The 18,478-nt window shown below is 46.8% G+C and overlaps 1 protein-coding gene across 1 annotated transcript in view; it reads right to left on the bottom strand.

Annotated features, from left to right (window-relative positions):
- QSOX1 (quiescin sulfhydryl oxidase 1) overlaps nt 1–18,478 on the bottom strand; it is an 84,496-nt gene that overhangs the window by 31,001 nt on the left and 35,017 nt on the right. Inside the window, exons 3-6 of the mRNA XM_033151310.1 lie at nt 14,078–14,126; nt 12,592–12,694; nt 7,213–7,303; nt 2,884–3,029 (exon numbers count right to left, since the gene is read on the bottom strand). Of these exons, the coding sequence (XP_033007201.1) occupies nt 2,884–3,029; nt 7,213–7,303; nt 12,592–12,694; nt 14,078–14,126 (389 nt within the window). The remainder of the gene's footprint in view (nt 1–2,883; nt 3,030–7,212; nt 7,304–12,591; nt 12,695–14,077; nt 14,127–18,478) is intronic.

Genomic DNA, 18,478 nt, shown 5'->3' with positions numbered 1-18,478 from the left:
AAAAGAACTCTTTAAGCTTTTCTTTATGAAACCTCTCTGTAAAGCTGTGAACTTTGATCTGCATTGCACTTCTTTCTGGCAAGCTATGACTAAGAGTCTGGAGATAACAGTAGAAGGCTGACCTTGCACAGAAAGGAACTGACTGTGTAGGTCAGAGATAGGATGGCCTTGCTGGAGTGCGCATGAACCAACTCAGGGCTAAATGTCCTTTTGCCTTATATTTACAACAGGAAATGTACAACAGGAAATGTTCCTTAAATGGACAAGGATGTACAAGAGGCAGAATCCTGGGGTGGGGAGAGCCAGAGAACTGTCTATAAGAACTGTCTGAAAATTGACTAGTTTTGTACTTGCTTGGCTGTCTGAACACCGCAAGTGCCTCTGCATGCAGAAAAATAAATCTTTCTCTCTCTGAAGTCAGCAGCCTCAGGTGTCTTTTCTGCTTCCATGTTTTCTCACCGGGCGCAACCGTGGGTACCCGTAGGGGCAAATAAGGCTCCACTCCAACCCCCCCCTCCACCCATTCAATTCACCCTCTATTTAAAACCTTTTCTTATGAGGCAATAATCAATATTTTTATTTATAGACATATTTATGGACACACTTTAGCCGATTTTGCGGGGGGGGCTCTCCCCCCCACCTATGCCCCTGACAGGGAACAGTTTTCCTCCAGCATAATTCAAACTAGGTAACAACTGAGTGGAAATTCCTCAGAGAGGTTAACTGGAATGCCTTGAAAGCCTGGGTCATCCGTTCCAACACCAACATTAGTCCCAAGCATAGAAGCCAGAGCTGAGGCTCACTACCAAAGAAGCTGGTACTTTCATCGATTGCAGAAGGGTAAGGCCAGGACAGGGGATGTGGGTGGCGCTGTGGTCTAAACCATTGAGTCTAGGGCTTGCCGATCGGAAGGTCGGCGCTTCGAATACTCGTGACGGGGTGAGCTCCCATTGCTTGGTCCCAGCTCCTGCCCACCTAGCAGTTCGAAAGCACGTCAAAGTGCAAGTAGATAAATAGGTACCGCTCTGGTGGGAAGGTAGACGGCGTTTCCATGCGCTGCTCTGGTTCACCAGAAGCAGCTCTGTCATGCTGGCCACATGACCCGGAAGCTGTACGCCAGCTCCCTCAGCCAGTAACACGAGATGAGCGCCGCAACCTCAGAGTTGTCCGTGACTGGAACTTACAGTCAGGGGTCCTTTTACCTTTACCTATTTCAATATGAGTAGGAAAATCAGAGTACCCCCTAAACTTTTTATATATTTAGAAAAAGGAGCACTGTCTCAAACTCATAAGGGTTAACCCACCCCTAAATTATAGCACTCCAACATTGCAGCAAGGGAGGTCAAGTTATGAATAATCTCACATTCAACATAACCTTGAACTCTCTCTCTCTCTCTCGGCAACTCAGTTAGTACAGGTGAAAGTCGGTGGTTCAAATAAAGTGAGATGAGCACCACAACCCCAGAGTCGTCCGTGACTGGACTTAACCGTCAGAGGTCCTTTACCTTTACCTTTTTAAGGCCAGGACAAGCAGCACACAACCATCTGGACCACAAGAACATGCCCAGTAACCCTACTTCATTTCCTATCATCTCCAGTGCTTGTACTCCTTCCCTCCAAAATCGCTGCATGCCCTCAAAACACACACCAATGGACAAGCAGTGCAGCTCACGACATGTTGGTCACATCTATGCAAATTTGTCTTGCGTGCATAATTGATTGCAACGGTAGAACTGGGCCTTACCCTGATGGTTGAATTCAGAATCATTCAGAAATCCGACACAAAACTTTCAATCCACTAAAGCAGAACTCCCAATCATTGCTATGGGGCTAGCGCAGCAGAGCTGTGTAGCTTTCGGAACCACGTGCAGACTCCTCTGCAATGGTCTTTTAAGAACCATTGATGCTGAGCGTTCCCAGGTTGTACAAATAAGTACTTATTTCTTTGGACTCTCCCCCCCCCCCCCGCCTCCCAGATCCGCTTCTGTATATGGCTCAGAGTGGCGCATGCTCTAGTTATCTCTCGCTTGGATTACTGCAATGCGCTCTACTGCAATGCGCTCTTTATAAATTATATTTTTAAAAATCCCTTTTTGAAACGTGAACCTAATTCTCTCTCTGTGTATGTGTATCTTACTCTACTTTGTGTAAAAAAATATTGCAAACACACACACACACACACACATTTGTGTGCCATTTATTCATATTATATTCACATCTCGCCAGAGTGGTGCATGCTCTAGTTATCTCTCGCTTGGACTATGCACTCTATGTGGGGCTACCTTTGAAGGTGACCCGGAAACTACAACTAATCCAGAATGCAGCAGCTAGACTGGTGACTGGGAGCGGCCGCCGAGACCACATAACACCCGTCTTGAAAGACCTACATTGGTTCCCAGTACGTTTCCGAGCACAATTCAAAGTGTTGGTGTTGACCTTTAAAGCCCTAAACGGCCTCGGTCCTGTATACCTGAAGGAGCGTCTCCACCCCCATCGTTCAGCCCGGACACTGAGGTCCAGCGCCGAGGGCCTTCTGTCGGTTCCCTCACTGCGAGAAGCCAAGTTACAGGCAACCAGGCAGAGGGCCTTCTCGGTAGTGGAACCCGCCCTGTGGAACACCCTCCCACCAGATGTCAAAGAGAAAACCAACTACCAGACTTTTAGAAGACATCTCAAGGCAGCCCCGTTTAGGGAAGCTTTCAATGTTTAATAGACTATTGCATTTTAATATTCTGTTGGAAGCCGCCCAGAGTGGCTGGGGAAACCCAGCCAGATGGGCAGGGTATAAATAATAAATTATTATTATCATCATCATCATCAGAGAGTTTATGCATGCTAAAACATATTGCTAGATAAGGAGGTACGGTAAGAGCAGGAACTCACGCAGGGATGCTGCTGCATGAGCCATTCTTGACAAGGAGGACGCCAGAAGGGAAGGCGGCAACGCTGTAGCGCCTCACGAGCTCTTCGTTGCTCTTTGCGACGCGTCTCACTGCAATGTTCTCAAACTGGAGCATGTCCAGTGTTACCTAAAACCAGATACCACATTTAGTTAGTGTTGTTAATAATAATAATAATAATATTTTTTTTATATACCCCGCCCTTCCCGGTTTAAAAACCGGGCTCAGGGCGGCTAACCATTTTTTCTAGGAGTTGGGAGTTGGGAAGCAGCGAAAAGTAGCCACTAAGAGGAGAGGAGGCTGAATGGGAGATGAACAGCGAACGGCAGCCGAGGATTATTTTCATTGGAGGAAATGCACTTGTTTGTGTGTCCATGTGAACACAAGGGAGAACTTTCTATTTTGCACCCACCCCATTTTCTCTGCCTGTTGGTGGAAGGGCCTTCTGAATTCTCAACAGGCAGAGCTCTTGCTCACCAGAGTTGTGGCGAGCATAATGCGCGCGCACAAGACCCAGTGTTAAATGCGTCCCATGCAAACGGGGTGTTCTCTAACCAGTGCTTTTTTCCCTGGGGGTACGCAGGAGTACGCATATCCTTAAACCTTTTGTGAATCTAAGTTTGGCCTCATTGAGGGGCAGCATTTCAATATGAAGGGTTAAACCACAGAGCCTAGGGCTTGCTGATCAGAAGGTCGGCGGTTCAAATCCCCGCGACGGGGTGAGCTCCCGTTGCTCGGTCCCAGCTCCTGCCTACCTAGCAGTTCGAAAGCACGTCAAAGTGCAATTAGATAAATAGGTACCACTCTGGTGGGAAGGTAAATGGCGTTTCCGTGCACTGCTCTGGTTCGCCAGAAGCGGCTTTGTCATGCTAGCCACATGACCCGGAAGCTGTACGCCAGCTCCCTCGGCCAGTAACGTGAGATGAGCGCCACAACCCCAGAGTTGGACACGACTGGACCTAATGGTCAGGTGTCCCTTATTTCAATATGAGTAGGAAAATCAGAGTACCCCTAAACTTTATTTTTATATATAGAAAAAGGAGCACTGCCTCAAACTCATAAGGGTTAACCCACCCCTAAGTTATAGCACTCCAACATTGCAGCAAGGGAGGTCAAGTTATGAATGATCTCACATTCAACATAACCTTCAACTCTCTCTCTCTCTCTCTCTCCAACTCAGTTAGTACAGGTGAAGCGGGATTGGCACAGGTGTGCCAGCTGAAGGAGAAACACTTTTACCCTCCTCCTCTCCAACAGAACCATGAACCAAACTGGGTGGAACCCCAGCTGCCTCTGAAACCAGTTGCCCAGTGTGAGTAATTTTGCTGAATTTCAAACTGCTAAAAGTACTGGCGAGTCAACAATGTTAAGTACCGGCAATGAGCATCCACAAAAGGAATGAGAAATTCTCCTCGCCGTATGCTTGCTTCCCAACCTCTTTTCCAAGGATTTGGCCCGGTACCGTATGTACAATACTCCCAATGCCTTAGTCATGGAAAACTGCTCTGTTGACACCCGGCTACAGGTTACACCTACCTTGCGAGGGCTCTGCCTGGGCAAAGTTTGGAAGGCTCTCCTGCCAACAGGCAGAGAAAGCTGGAGTGCACTGAAAAACGTGAGCAGGCACAATGAAAGGGGGGGGGGTCTCTCTAAACATCCCTTACTGATCTCTATTCTCAGCTGCTAACATTCTCTGCTCCTCATCCTCCCCCACTCCCAAGTCTTCGGGGAAGTTAGCTGCAAAGGAGAGAAATAAGGGAGAGATAAACAGACTCAGAAAGTGAGCTGGAGTGGGGAGAGGCTGCAGAGAGGGGGGATATTTGTGTGTGTTGTGTGTACATGCAAGTGAATTAGGAGCCTAAAAAAAAAGGTAAAGACCCCTGACAGTTAAGTCCAGTCGCGAACGACTCTGGGGTTGCGGCACTCATCTCGGCACTTAGGTACGAGGGTCCTATGCGGCTTAGGACCCTCATACCTAAGGGACCGCCTCTCCTGGTATGTCCCGTGTAGGACCTTAAGGTCCTCAAATAATAATCTTTTGGAGGTCCCAAGCAACAAAGATGCTAGGTTGGCCTCAACTAGGGCCAGGGCCTTCTCAGTATTGGCCCCGACGGGATTTGGCATCTTTCCGCAGGGCCTGTAAGACGGAGCTATTCCACCTGGCCTTTGGGTTGGTTTCTGTTTGATATTTATGCTTCATTCTTTTATTGGTGGGTTATTTGAAAATGAGACTGCAGTTTTAATATTGAATTTTAAAATTTGTATTTTAATCTGTTATTTTAAATTGATTGTGTTTTTGTTTTTGCTGTGATTTTAATTAGTGTTAGCCGCCCTGAGCCCGGTTTTTGGCTGGGAAGGGCGGGGTATAAATAAAATATTATTTATTTATTTATTTATTTATTTATTATCTCACTTTACAGGCCAAGGGACCCAGTGTTTGTCTGCAGACAGTTTTTCTGGGTCATGTGGCCAGCATGACTAAGCCGCTTTTGGAGAAACCAGAGCAGTGCACAGAAACGCCATTTACCTTCCCGCCGGAGTGGTACCTATTTATCTACTTGCACTTTGATGTGCTTTCAAACTGCTAGTTTGGCAGGAGCTGGGACGGAGCAACGGGAGCTCACCCCGCCGTGGGGATTCGAAGCGTCGACCTTCTGAAGCCTAAGCTCAGAGTTTAGACCCCAGCGCCACCCACGTAGTCTGTATTTATATTATAAAAGGCCTGCGTGACTTGGCTTGCCTGGGTCTGACCTGAAGCCAGAAGTTCTAGCTTAGCCTTTCAGGAAAAGGATGCTGAAGCAGCTCCTTGTGAAAGCACAAGATCCTGTTGTTTTGCTTAATCCAAGTTTGCTTTTGCTAACCGTACAGTTTGCAAAGGAGATTACTCTTAATGCTCTTGAAGAGACAAGAAGTATTGTGAAGAAACCAGAACACTTCCTTCTAGCATGGAGTGAAAGATGAAGAAAGCATCGTTCAGGCTTCCTGCTCAAGTTTATCATTCCTATTTGTCAGTTGACTACATTGCAGACAAAGGTGTCCATTGTGCACTTGTTACACACTGTTACACACTGTTACACACACACACACACACACACACACACACACACCACTTTACCGCAATACCAACCACTACGTATACCGTATTTTTTGCTCCATAAGACACACTTTTTTCCTCCTAAAAAGTAAGGGGAAATATCTGTGCGTCTTATGGGGCGAATGGTGGTCCCTGGAGCTGAATTGCCCAGGGGCCAAAAGAAGATCATGCTTTTTATTTTACAAAGCGAAAAGGGGGTGTTGAAAGGACCCCGCTCAGCAGCTGATCAGCAAGAGATCGGGAGAGAGATGAGAGTCCCGGCTCCCGTTCAGCCCCACCCTCTTGCCCAGGCCTCCATTGTTGAATGTGCTGCAGAGGGAGGTTGTTTGTTTCCCCAGCGACATGGGACTGGCTGATTAGATTATCTGTCTGGAAACTGTAGAAAAGGCTCCCTTTCCTTTAGAAGCTGCAGAAATGTGAGCTGAACCCCATAAAAACGGGGCTTTTCCTCTTTGCTTTTCCCCCTTTGCAAAAGGAGCTTTGCTTTTCCCCCTTTGAAAAAAAGCTGCAAAACTTTTAGCTGATCCTCAAAAAACCAGGGCTTTTCCCTTTGCAAAAAAAGCTGCAAAACGTTTAGCTGATCCTCAAAAAAGGGCTTTTCCCTTTGCAAAAAAAAGTTGCAAAACTTTTAGCTGATCCTCAAAAAAACCCAGAGCTTTTAGAGGAGGAAAACCAGAAAAAATATTTTTTATCTTGTTTCCTCCTCTAAAAACGAGGTGCGCCCTATGGTCCGATGTGCTCTATGGAGCGAAAAATACGGTACCTCTGATTGTAAAGGAGGGAATGTGTGTGTTTATATGTGTAACAAGGTGAGGGACCTTGACCCCAAAGAGGCAGCAAACATAATGGGGGGGAAGGTGGAAAACCCACAAGGGAAGGCTCAACAAAAAGGGAGAGAGTTAGATTCAGGGCTTTGGGGGTACAGTGGCAGCTAGACTATTTTGTGCCAAGCATGCCGACTGAATGCAGTTATCTCCAATTTTCCATTCTGTTACAAAAGGGAGAGAAGATCCAGTTTGTTTTACGTTGGCTCCTCTACTTCCCAATGATGCCTGAGCAGGAAAAGGCATGAAGGAATGTCAAACGTTCCCAGAGGGAATGTATTCGTACAGAGGCTCTGCGATAAGGGACATCTTGTGTAGTTCCATATAATTAACAAACAACTTTTTTAAAAAGAAAAAGAAAAAGTCACCCCGTAATCAGTCAATTAAGAGTCACCTCTCTGCCCAAAAAGGAGTCTTCCTTTTCAAATATCAGGGCCAAATAAGTCACGTTGTTTGTGTGGAAGAAGTCGTGAAGTTCCGCCGCACTGCAAAAGACAAAGAGCAACACACACGCTGAGCAACTCTTGCTTTAAGTACAGGGCGAACAATTATTTCACACAGATTCAGGCATCTCAACTTCCCCGCCGTTGGAGGAGATCCTCCCGGTCGCTCATAATTATTTTCCCGGGCGCAGTATGGAACAGCACTGATCTTTTAAATCTAACTGGATCTATGGCCCTGTGAGGGATTGTTATGGGGTGGTTGGCTCCACACCTTTTCTTTACCAGCCCTATTTTTGTGTTCTTAAGAGAGCCAGCCCAATACAGAAATTTAGCAGGTGGTTCGTTGTTGTTTTCTTGGCGTGGAGATCAGTGGTGCGAACAGTTTCACAGCTGGTGCCTGTGCGTGCCAGGGTGGAATTATACATTACAAGAGATAGGCAGCTGCAGCCCAAAATAGTTCTCCTCCTCCATAATATCAGAGTTGGAAGGGACCCTGAGGATCATCTAGTCCAACCCAGTGCAATGCAGGAATACGCCCTCTTACATCTCCATTGCCTAAGTGTCAGTGCTATGATTTCTAAAGTCACAAAAAGACACCCCGGATACTGATTTTCAGGCATCTCTTGGCGACCTTTTTTTATAATTCAAGACCTTTTAAGGATTACTTTGTACTGCTTTTAATGGTGCTTTATGTTTTATTGTGTGTGAGAGAGTTGTGTTCGAAAGCACGTCAAAGCGCAAGTAGATAAGTAGGTACCGCTCCCGCGGGAAGGTAAACGGCATTTCCGTGCGCTGCTCTGGTTCGCCAGAAGCGGCTTAGTCATGCTGGCCACATGACCCGGAAAAACTGTCTGCGGACAAACGCCGGCTCCCTCGGCCTGTAAAGCGAGATGAGCGCCGCAACTCCAGAGTCGTCCGCGACTGGACCTAATGGTCAGGGGTCCCTTTACCTTTACGTTTTATTGTGTGTGTGAGAGTGGTGTTGTGGCACCCTGATATTTTTATGAGATTGGCGGATGATGAATACTTTTTAAATATAAATAAAATTAGCCCCAGGCGGTGGCGATTCTGGTCTGCTTACGTGATGTGTGAAAGCCTCAAGATGGCTTGTGAACAATTTCTCTAAAAACCAACCATTTTCTGAAAACCGGATAGTTATTAGATGCTTTGGTAAATGGTAAATAATGGTTAGAAGCCAGCCTCTCCAAACTCTCTATACAGCCTGGGCAAGTTAGACTCCTCTGTCATGTTCTGAGTTTGTGAGCCATTGTTGTTGTTGTTGTTGTTGTTGAGTCGTGTCCGACTCTTCGTGACCCCATGGACCAGAGCACGCCAGGCACGCCTATCCTTCACTGCCTCTCGCAGTTTGGCCAAACTCATGTTAGTAGCTTCGAGAACACTGTCCAACCATCTCATCCTCTGTCGTCCCCTTCTCCTTGTGCCCTCCATATTTCCCAACATCAGGGTCTTTTCTAGGGAGTCTTCTCTTCTCATGAGGTGGCCAAAGTACTGGTTGTGAGCCATAAGCCTTCTAAAACATGCATAAAACATGCTCTGTTAACAGGTCAGTTCCTCTAATCTCCCATTTCCTTGCAGGAGATGAATGGAACATCAGCGCATGTACTCTGAATGGATAATTGTATCTCCAGACCAAACGCATAAACTTGGACCGAAGACTAATCACTTAAGATGCGCAAAGAAGGACTGGAACAGGAAGCTGCAGCATTCTGGAACTGAACTGCTCAGCTGACATTTGGAGTTCCAACAGCCTGGAGCAGGTAGCACTAAAACAAAGGCTTGATAGTCATCAATGAACAAACTCTGTTTGCTTTCCCACGCCAGTGAAACACACTTCTCTTCTGTGTGGCTTTCAATATGCGGGCGCTTGATTCTGCATCTCGTTTCGAAATATTTTCTGCTCTTTTCTTTATCTGGTTTTATTATTTTGAATTTTGGTCGTGGACCAGATCCAGGCACTCTCGGAGGAAACGGGTTTTCTAGATCCATTTCAATCAGGGTTTTAGGCCTGATTTTAACACAGGAACTGCCTTGGTCGCTCTGAACGGTGACTTTTTCTGGGAGGCAGAGAGGGGAAATGTGTCCCTGTTGCCGCATTTTTCGCTCCATATGACACACTTTTTTCCTCCTAAAAAGTAAGGGGAAATATCTGTGCGTCTTATGGAGCAAATGGTGGTCCCTGGAGCTGAATTGCCCAGGGGCCAAAAGAGGATCATGCTTTTTATTTTACAAAGAGAAAAGGGGGGGTTGAAAGAACCCCGCTCAGCAGCTGATCAGCAAGAGATCGGGAGAGAGATAAGAGTCCCGGCTCCCTTTCGGCCCCGCCCTCTTGCCCAGGCCTCCTTTGTTGAATGTGCTGCAGAGGGAGGTTGTTTGTTTCCCCAGCAACATGTGACTGGCTGATTAGATTATCTGTCTGGAAACTGTAGAAACGGCTCCCTTTCCTTCAGAAGCTGCAGAAATGTGAGTTGTACCCCATAAAAATGGGGCTTTTCCTCTTTGCTTTTCCTCCTTTGCAAAAAAAAAAAAAAAAAAAAAAAACCTGCAAAACTTTTAGCTGATCCTCAAAAAACCAGGGCTTTTCCCTTTGCAAAAAAAGCTGCAAAACTTTTAGCTGATCCTCAAAAAACAACAACAAAAAAGGGCTTTTAGAGGAGGAAAACCAGAAAAAAATCTTGTTTCCTCCTCTAAAAACGAGGTGCGCCCTATGGTCCGGTGCGCCCTATGGAGCGAAAAATACAGTAATTCTCCTCAACCTCTCAGTGGCTTTCAATACCATCGACCATGGTTTGCTTCTGGAATGGCTGTCCGAGTTAGGGGAGGGTGGTACCGCTTTATGATGGTTCTGGTCCTACTGGAGAAACCTCCCACCTTTTGCACAGCTAGAGCAGCCATGAGACTCTTAACTCAGGGCTGTGGGTTCGAGCCCCACATTGGGCAAAAGATTCCTGCATTGCAGGGGGTTGGATTAGATGACCCTCTATGATTCTATAAGCCAGCTGGGGCTGACACATGACGTCAGATTCATTGGGAGCCTATTGCAGGAAGGGAGCTGAAGCCGTCAATGAAATACGTAAGATATCTATATCTACATATCTCTCTGTGTGTGTGTGTGTGTACATTTCAAAACACCATCGTGGAATGTTACCCGGAAGCCAGCCCTAAATTGCAGCAACACCTATGTCTAGCATTCAATCCCACACATCAAGCAGGAAGTCTTCTGAGAACTAAATCATTTTAATGAAAGGGCTGGTGCCATGCTGTTTTTTTTTTTTTGCAATTATCTGTATGTTTCCAATAACTCACATATATTTTCATATATAGTTTTGATTCTGTGTTTCACTTATGGTTTTTAAAGATTTTCTTTCTTTCTATGCTTATAGCTGCAAGCTGCCTTGAGTCCCTGTCTGGGGAAAAAGGCGGGAAATCAGATGGATGGATGGCTGGATGGATGGAAAACAACAACTCTCCTCTTAGCTGTTACTTCAGCTCACATGTAGAATATGCACGAATTTAGACCTCCCGTTTCCAGCCATATTCAAAAGGCACACGGGCCTCTGGTAAAAAGCAGCTCCTGGGACAGTTATTGTCCTCATGTGGGGAAATGTATGGTTCAAGAATCTAAATATACAGTTATTTACTCATCCTTATCCTCTTTAAAATCCTAAACTTGGGACTTCCTCACATCCTCTCTTTTGTGTTCATTTCTAATCTTCTTTAGTAACTTTGTAACATTGTAAAATCTACTTTCTTATATCTAATCTTAATCTTACAATTATAATCCACGTATCTTAAATCCTAAATCTTATTCTTATCAAATAAAACATCAAATTCCACATCTCCACTTCTTTTATCCTCTCTTCACTTAACTTTGTTGTGCTGTAGCCTATATTTCTTCTGATTCCAATTTCAAATATTTAAAAAAAATCAACACATATTAACAAATACCTAAGTATTTCTTCCATCTCGTAGTCCGTAAATAACTGTTTTGTTTGTTTGTGTGTATTTTGTGTGGTTTTTGTAGTGTATGTATTTGTGTTTTGTGTATTTTTGTTATTAAAATCCAATAAATTCTTTTGGGGGGGGGGAAACAAGAATCTAAATATACAGTTACAAGTAGGTATGCATGCACACGAAAGCTCATACCAAGAACAAACTTAGTTGGTTTCTAAGGAAGGATTTTTAATTTTTAATTTTGTTCTAAATATACAGAAACCTCTGTCATACCTCCTGTTACTGCTTCTTTCCCCACATGGGTGAGTCAAGAATAAATGGGTTGAAATTTGGGAGGTTTGTGGAGGATTTTTAACAGATGTAATCCCCTTGCCTCAAAAGCCTTGAGTCTGAAATTGATTCTCTTTCTTCTTAAGTTATAAAAACCTGCTTTACATAGAAATGCTAGAAGCATCCCAGATAGAATAGAGCCTTGTTGTTGTTGTTGTTGTTGTTGTTGTTGTTGTTGTTGTTGTTGTTGTTGTTAAACATACCAGGACAAGGTTTCCCAATGTGCTTGATATTGACCCCCTGGGGTCGCTGGGACTGCGCAGGGGGCGAATGGAGACCTAGGGGGTCTGAAAGGGGATCAAAAAGGACCTGAGGTGGAAATAAGTTTACAAGGCATAGCGTGTAAAAAATTTTTTTAGAAACAATAAGCTTCAGAATTAAGGGGCATGGGTGTCCAGACTGCACCTCCCTTGTCAATGAGGAACCTCTGTATTTGACCATAAGATTCCACAATACAACAGTATTCTCAAACGCGGGGCTCAAAGTCCTTATATACTTATTAAAGCGCATCAGGTCCAGCCATCTCAGCACAGAGGTTAGGAAGCACGGTTATCATCATTCATTAGAGCTGCTTCCCTTACTTTTTACATTTTATGATTCCTAGTACAGCCATACCTCGGGGTTGCGAACACTTCAGGTTGCGTACTTTCAGGTTGCGTACTCCGCAAACCCGGAAGTAAAGATCGCCGCGCAGGTGCAGAGAGTTTTGCGCAGTTCCCGCATGCGCTAAAAGCGCATCATCGCGCTTTCACGCATGAGCAAAATGGACGCTCCGGTTGCGTACTTTTCGGGGTGTGAACGGCACCCTGGAACGGATCAGGTACATAACCTGAGGTACCACTGTAATAGGGATTAATAAATGCCAACTGGATACTGATAGTTCTTGACTTTATTCAGTTTACCCCTCTAAGAGGGAGTCAGTGGAAATTTTGCAAAGGGTGAGTGAATTCACAAGTCTGGGAAAAGCCCCTGCTAGGCATTGCATTGCTATGCAGTAATTGTTTTTCATGCTATGATGCCCAAATTACCTAATTGGCTCCAGTGGTGGGCAGGCGGGAGGCCACAGGTCTCTGTCGCTCTCTACTGAGGCGATGATGGACTCCCTCAGGCTCCGAATGTCGTCTCCTTTATCTGTACAAGGAAGGAAGCATATCAGGGTCACAATTCAGGCCAGGAGCTCTGCACCGGCCTACATGCCCCCTGCTCTCAGGCACTGCCATATCCTAGGAGATGCACAACAGCAGCTTCTCTCACGTCGGAATACCTTGGGATCATTATGGGACGGTGTTACTCAAAGTCAGGCGTTCTCCTTACTCTACCTTTTGGTGGCAGGAAGCAACCTGGGCTTGGGAATCTAGCGACAAAATAAACGCTGCCTGGATACGAGATTAAACATTGTGCCAGGCTGCAACCCTACGCCTAGACCTAAATACAGCCAGGGAACCACTCCCAACTTAACTCCTACGTGGCTCATGTCAGGCAGATACTATCTTTTCTCCAAAGTGCAATCTTCGGTCTTCATGCCTGAATGGGGGTTCCCCTTCCAGAAAGCATGAATCATTTTGGAGACTTTCCTCATGCAGAATTTCTCAAACTCTGCAATACTGAACCTTCACCAGGTGAGGAAGAACGTTTGGTTCAAATGGAAGCAGCCAAGGCCTATTGGGCGCTTTTCTTTACTTGATAACGGGATTCTCGGTTGTGATTATGTGTGTGCCTTCAGACACACAGACAGGCCCAGTACGAGAGCGAAGGAGTTTCAGGAAAGCCGTTAATCTGCCTAGAAACACAGGGGGACAAAGAAGCCCCTTCTCAAGTTTGATTTGGAGGGGGATATGAATCCTGAGACAAAGGAAGGAAGGAAGGAAGGAAGGAAGGAAGGAAGGAAGGAAGGAAGGAAGGCTTTGATGGTGTTTCCTGCTTGGCAGGGGGTTGGACTGGATGGCCCTTGTGGGTCTCTTCCAACTCTATGATTCTATGAAAGAAAGAAAGAGTGGAATTGGTCTCACGCTGCTGATTGTGAGATGAGGGACATGTTGAGATTTCCCGATCAAATTAAGAGAGTTCACGGAGGGGAAAGGGTGGGAAAGTTCAAAGAGATTGTGCCACTGGAGCTGGATTGGGTGGCTCCTGCGGACCAATCAGACTGCTGCAATCTCAATCCTATTGTTCTGGGACCAATCAGACTGCTGCAATCTCAATCCTATTGTTCTGGGACCAGTCAGACTGCTGCAATCTCAATCCTATTGTTCTAGGACCAATCAGACTGCTGCAGTTTGGATCCTATTCAACTCAGTACATAACACCCATCAATGACCTAGGGGACATTTTATGGAGGGTGACCACCAGCGTTGATTACCGGGGTCCTATAATTCCTCCATAAGCCCTCTGATTCATGAGCTTGGAGGATGGTGAGTGGGTACCCTTCTCTAGGCAGGCCCAGCTTGGTAAACTAAACTCCAGCCGTAACTTCTTGCCTCTAGCTTAGGTAGGAATTGACTTCAGGATACGTACGGTGAAGTCTGACGCCATCCCCGGGCTTCTTGGAGAATGCCTTGAAAAACTGGAAGGAAAGAGACCCTACGGTTAGGTTTTGCTTTTGAAGATTAGCTTTCTGGCAACTCTGTTACCGTGCCTCCAATTGCCTAAGTGGCTGAAACCTAGGGAGATCACCCACCTATTAAACAGATATGGAGCTGGAAAAGAGGAGGAGTGCAGCCAACCCCTGGACATTTTGGAGAAGAATAGCAACGTGGGGCAGGCGTTCCTTGCCCCCCCACAGGGTGCCAAGCCAAGGGGGTGCAAAATGGAGAAGGTCCGTAATTGAGAAGATCCATTTGGGGGCGCCAAATTTTGGCCTCGCACAGGGAGCTGTATTATTAAAGATTATCAGATTCCACCCCTGAGAACAGCAAATTGGGTCCCTCTTCCTTTTCCCCAGAAAAGGGAAGTTCCTCAAGTTCGCCCGCCCCCATTTCACTTTTTCCTGCGAGAGCACTGCACGTTGGAGTATGTGCATAGTATATAATGTGGGTACATTATGCTGCTGTTTGTACACGCCAATGGATCGGTGGCTGGGGTTGGGTAGAGTTTAGATTGCCATTTGGTGGCATGCGGTCTAACTGCTCGATATTGGTTTTGCAAAACCGTTGAATACAGAATGAAATATCAAGCGTTGCAAAATGAGATGGCGAAACCCCTGTTTTTCCAAAACCCTGCTCCAGCTGCAGCCCACCCCTTCCAACCGCCGTTGAGCAACGCAAGAGCACACAGTTTGCTTTGGCAAGTGGGAGGGAGGGATTGGCAAAGGGAAAGCGAAGGAGCAAGGGTGCGAGGAACCGAGCCTGCATCCTGTTCTGAGGCTGCAGCAGATCTGTGAGCGCCAGTGTGGTGTAGTGGTTAAGAGTGGTAGAATGGTAATCTGGGATGTCATCATATCACCTTGAAGTCTCGAACAGACAAAGCCGGGGAATCCACAACCATCTCCAGCCACAGGCTGGGTATGTCCTTGGAAACGGGCCTGCTTGCCATTTTAAAATGGGCAGTGTAGCTCCTGGATAGGTAAATGGAGTGTTTCTGAACCTCTGATACCTTCCCGCTGGAGCGGTACCTATTTATCTACTTGCACTTCGTGCTTTCAAACTGCTAGGTTGGCAGGAGCAGGGACCGAGCAACGGGAGCTCACCCCGTCGCGGGGATTCGAACCGCCGACCTTCTGATCGGCAAGCCCTAGGCTCCGTGGTTTAACCCACAGAGCCACCCACGTCCCTCCAGTTTATTTCCTTTAATAAATATCATGGTTACTAGCCGCTTTGCTTTCAATATACTCTGGTTGGCCTCTGCTTTCTCTCCGACTGATAGAGATCTCCCGAGGGACTCTGTAGGGGCTCTGGGTACCCCATAAGGGAATTAGAGGTATTTTTCTTATATCATAACCACCCAGAGGTTACCTTTCTACCTAAATGCGGAAGGGCTGGCAACCACAACAAGTAGCCTGTGGGCTTTGTTGAGCTTGATGGGCCACAAGCTTTGGCCGGAGTAAAATCCTGCAAGCTCTGAGTTGTGAGCAGGCAACCTCACCCGAGAGGCATGAGCTGTGACCCGCCTCTGCCCTCAAGCCTTGCTGTGTGAATTTTGTCAAGTGCTGCTAATCTAGGACAGCGAGTGCTCGGAGACCTTCAAAAAGGAACAAACAGTCCGAGATAAGGAAGATCTTCCTGTCTTTTTTTTTTTTTTTGTACACTCCTCTAGCGCTGTAGGGATCCTGGCTTGGAGGTCCTAGGCACAGGCTGATTAGGCGTCACAAAAAAGGGAAAAAACAAACAATAAAGAGAGAGAGAGAGAGAACAAGAACTCTCAGAGCCAAAAGGGAGGCCGGGGTGTGTGTGTGGAGAAATAAATCCACTTGGCGGTTTTAACTCCTGGCAAAGGACCCAGCGAACAAACAGAGCTTGTGGCTACAAACGCTGCACGTCTAGAGGCACATAATCGAACCGACTCCAAAGCCGAGTTCCTTTCCCCGCACATATTTAAGCAGCAGCACAAACTGACAGGAGCCCTGACAGTTCCTGTCTTGAGTGCTCAGTGGGGGCCACAGAAAGACTTGAGAAGCTTGAAAGGGGGCTTCTTCGCCTATTCATCTCCCCCAGTCAAATTTTCAAACAAAAAGCACTTTGAGAAACCTTCATCTCCAAAGAACTCTGTTAAAGCAAAATAATAAATAACAACAACAACAATAATAATAATTGGGCGGGGCCAGAATATTGCAGCCCCTACATATCGGAACCATACATAAATAATTTTAACAATACTGCTTGCCTTCGCTTTTCTCCCTTCCTGGATTACTAGGATTACACACAAACCTGCGCCTTCTGCCTAAAGTGCTAAAGGCAGTTGGTGACATTTGCTGGGAGCCTGCGAGTGGGTAAAGTGCTGTTGTGGGGGCTTCTATATGTCGAGGGCCATGTTTGCTCAGGAGTGAGCTATCAAGGGCCTCGTGGTAGCAGCGGAGAGGACCAGAACCAAGAGCGGGCTGGGCAATCCTTTCTCCTTTCCTGCCTCCTGCTTCTCTCACACTCAGGCTTCCGGGGAAAGGAAGCTGCCCAAACTGCTTGCTTGCATTTGGGTTCCCCCGCCCCACGCCCCTACTGCCTCATTAAATTAGGCCTGAGCCCACAGGTTCTCTGCTCCTGCCCTATTAGGCCTAGGAACACAGGAAGATGCTTGTTTCCCAGCCCATCCATCTCACTGCTGTCCGGACCAGTACTGTGGTCTAACCTGCAGCCCTCCCAGGTGCTGCTGATCAGCAACCCTGGCTATTGGGCTATGCTGGCGGGGCCTGATGGGAATAGTAGTTCAACAGCATTTGGAGAGCGGCAGGCTAGAGACCTCTGGGCTAGACTGACAAGCAGCAGCTCTTTCCAGGGCTTCGGGCGGAGGCTCTACCTGGGCCCTACCTGTAGCATCCAAAGCAGATGCTACAGCCCATGCTCCAAGTGATTACAGCGGTACCTCCGGTTTTGAACAGGATCCGTTCCGGAGCCCCGTTCGTAACCCGTGACGTGCGCAACCTGAAGCGCTGCGCCTGCGTGCGATGCGATTCAACGCTTCTGCGCATGACGTCATTTGACATGTCTGCACATGCACGAGCCGCCAAACCCGGAAGTAACGCATTCCATTATTTCCAGGTTCGGCACATTCGTGACCCGTGCTGAAGAAGAAGAAGAAGAAGAAGAAGAAGAAGAAGAAGAAGAAGAAGAAGAAGAGGAAGAAGAAGAGTTTGGATTTGATATCCCGCTTTATCACTACCTGAAGGAGTCTCAAAGAGGCTAAAGTTCTCCTTTCCCTTCTTTCCTCCCCTACAACAAACACTCTGTGAGGTGAGTGGGGCTGAGAGACTTCAGAGAAGTGTGACTAGCCCAAGGTCACCCAGCAGCTGCATGTGGAGGAGCGGAGACGCGAACCCGGTTCACCAGATTACAAGTCTACCGCTCTTAACCACTACACCACACTGGCTCTCATCCTGAAGCATTCGTAACAAGAGGTATGACTGTACCTTGGAAACAGAATGCTTTGGTCCGACCGAGGAAGGCAATCCTTACGTCTGCTAGCTCTTCCGTTACAGAAAACGGTTTATTTTGTGGGAAATATTGTCAGCTCGGTAAGGTCTCCTTGACTACCCTCCCTGGGTGACAGTTCATTCTGCTCCTCTGATTGCTGGCTGTATGTGGGTGCGTTCAGCTTTCGCTCCATCCTCAAAGCGTTCCCTGCCAGCTGTGCATTTACTTGCTACCTGCCTCAAGGTATCCAAGTCAAATGTTTGTTTAATGGGCTGGGCCTGAAATCTGTTTGCAGGAGTTGACAGTCCGTGAGCGAAAGGGAAAACGGAGGCCAGTGCCACATCATCAGGTTTCCCCGGAGATCTCAGAAGGCTTCTAGCAAGCAGCGGAATAAAAGCATTTGCAAGTGGGAGAGAGGGAGGGGGGCATGTCTGTAAAACTAATGCTGGAGATCTCTGAATAGGATCTCCTGCACTTTTAAAAAAACAGGCATGGTCTGCGTCGAGGCGAGACTCTGGACACAGGCCTGTAACCTTTGGCTGAAAGTTCATCTTAACCCTCAGGGCCTTGCCCCATTGATATTAAAAGATAAACATCGCTCCTCTTGGAGCAAAGCCATAGAAAACAAGATGGCGAGCATAGGTTTACATCCAGCTTACCTGTGTTCACATAGTTACAACACAGCAAGGGCATTAGTCAAGCAGAGGCTAATGGCTATCGAGAGGCAAAATGACTTAAGTAAAGTCCCTCTTTTTTGCAACCCCAGAGGAGCGGAGATACTTGCAACTCCCAGCTAGGTATTTTACTCAGCTCGAGGTCCCATCCCACAGAAGGGCGTTCACACTGGCCCTGAATC

This window comes from Lacerta agilis, chromosome 6, assembly GCF_009819535.1.
Source record: "Lacerta agilis isolate rLacAgi1 chromosome 6, rLacAgi1.pri, whole genome shotgun sequence".
NCBI classification, from domain to species: domain Eukaryota; kingdom Metazoa; phylum Chordata; class Lepidosauria; order Squamata; family Lacertidae; genus Lacerta; species Lacerta agilis.
This window is presented reverse-complemented; position numbering and strand designations above follow the sequence as displayed.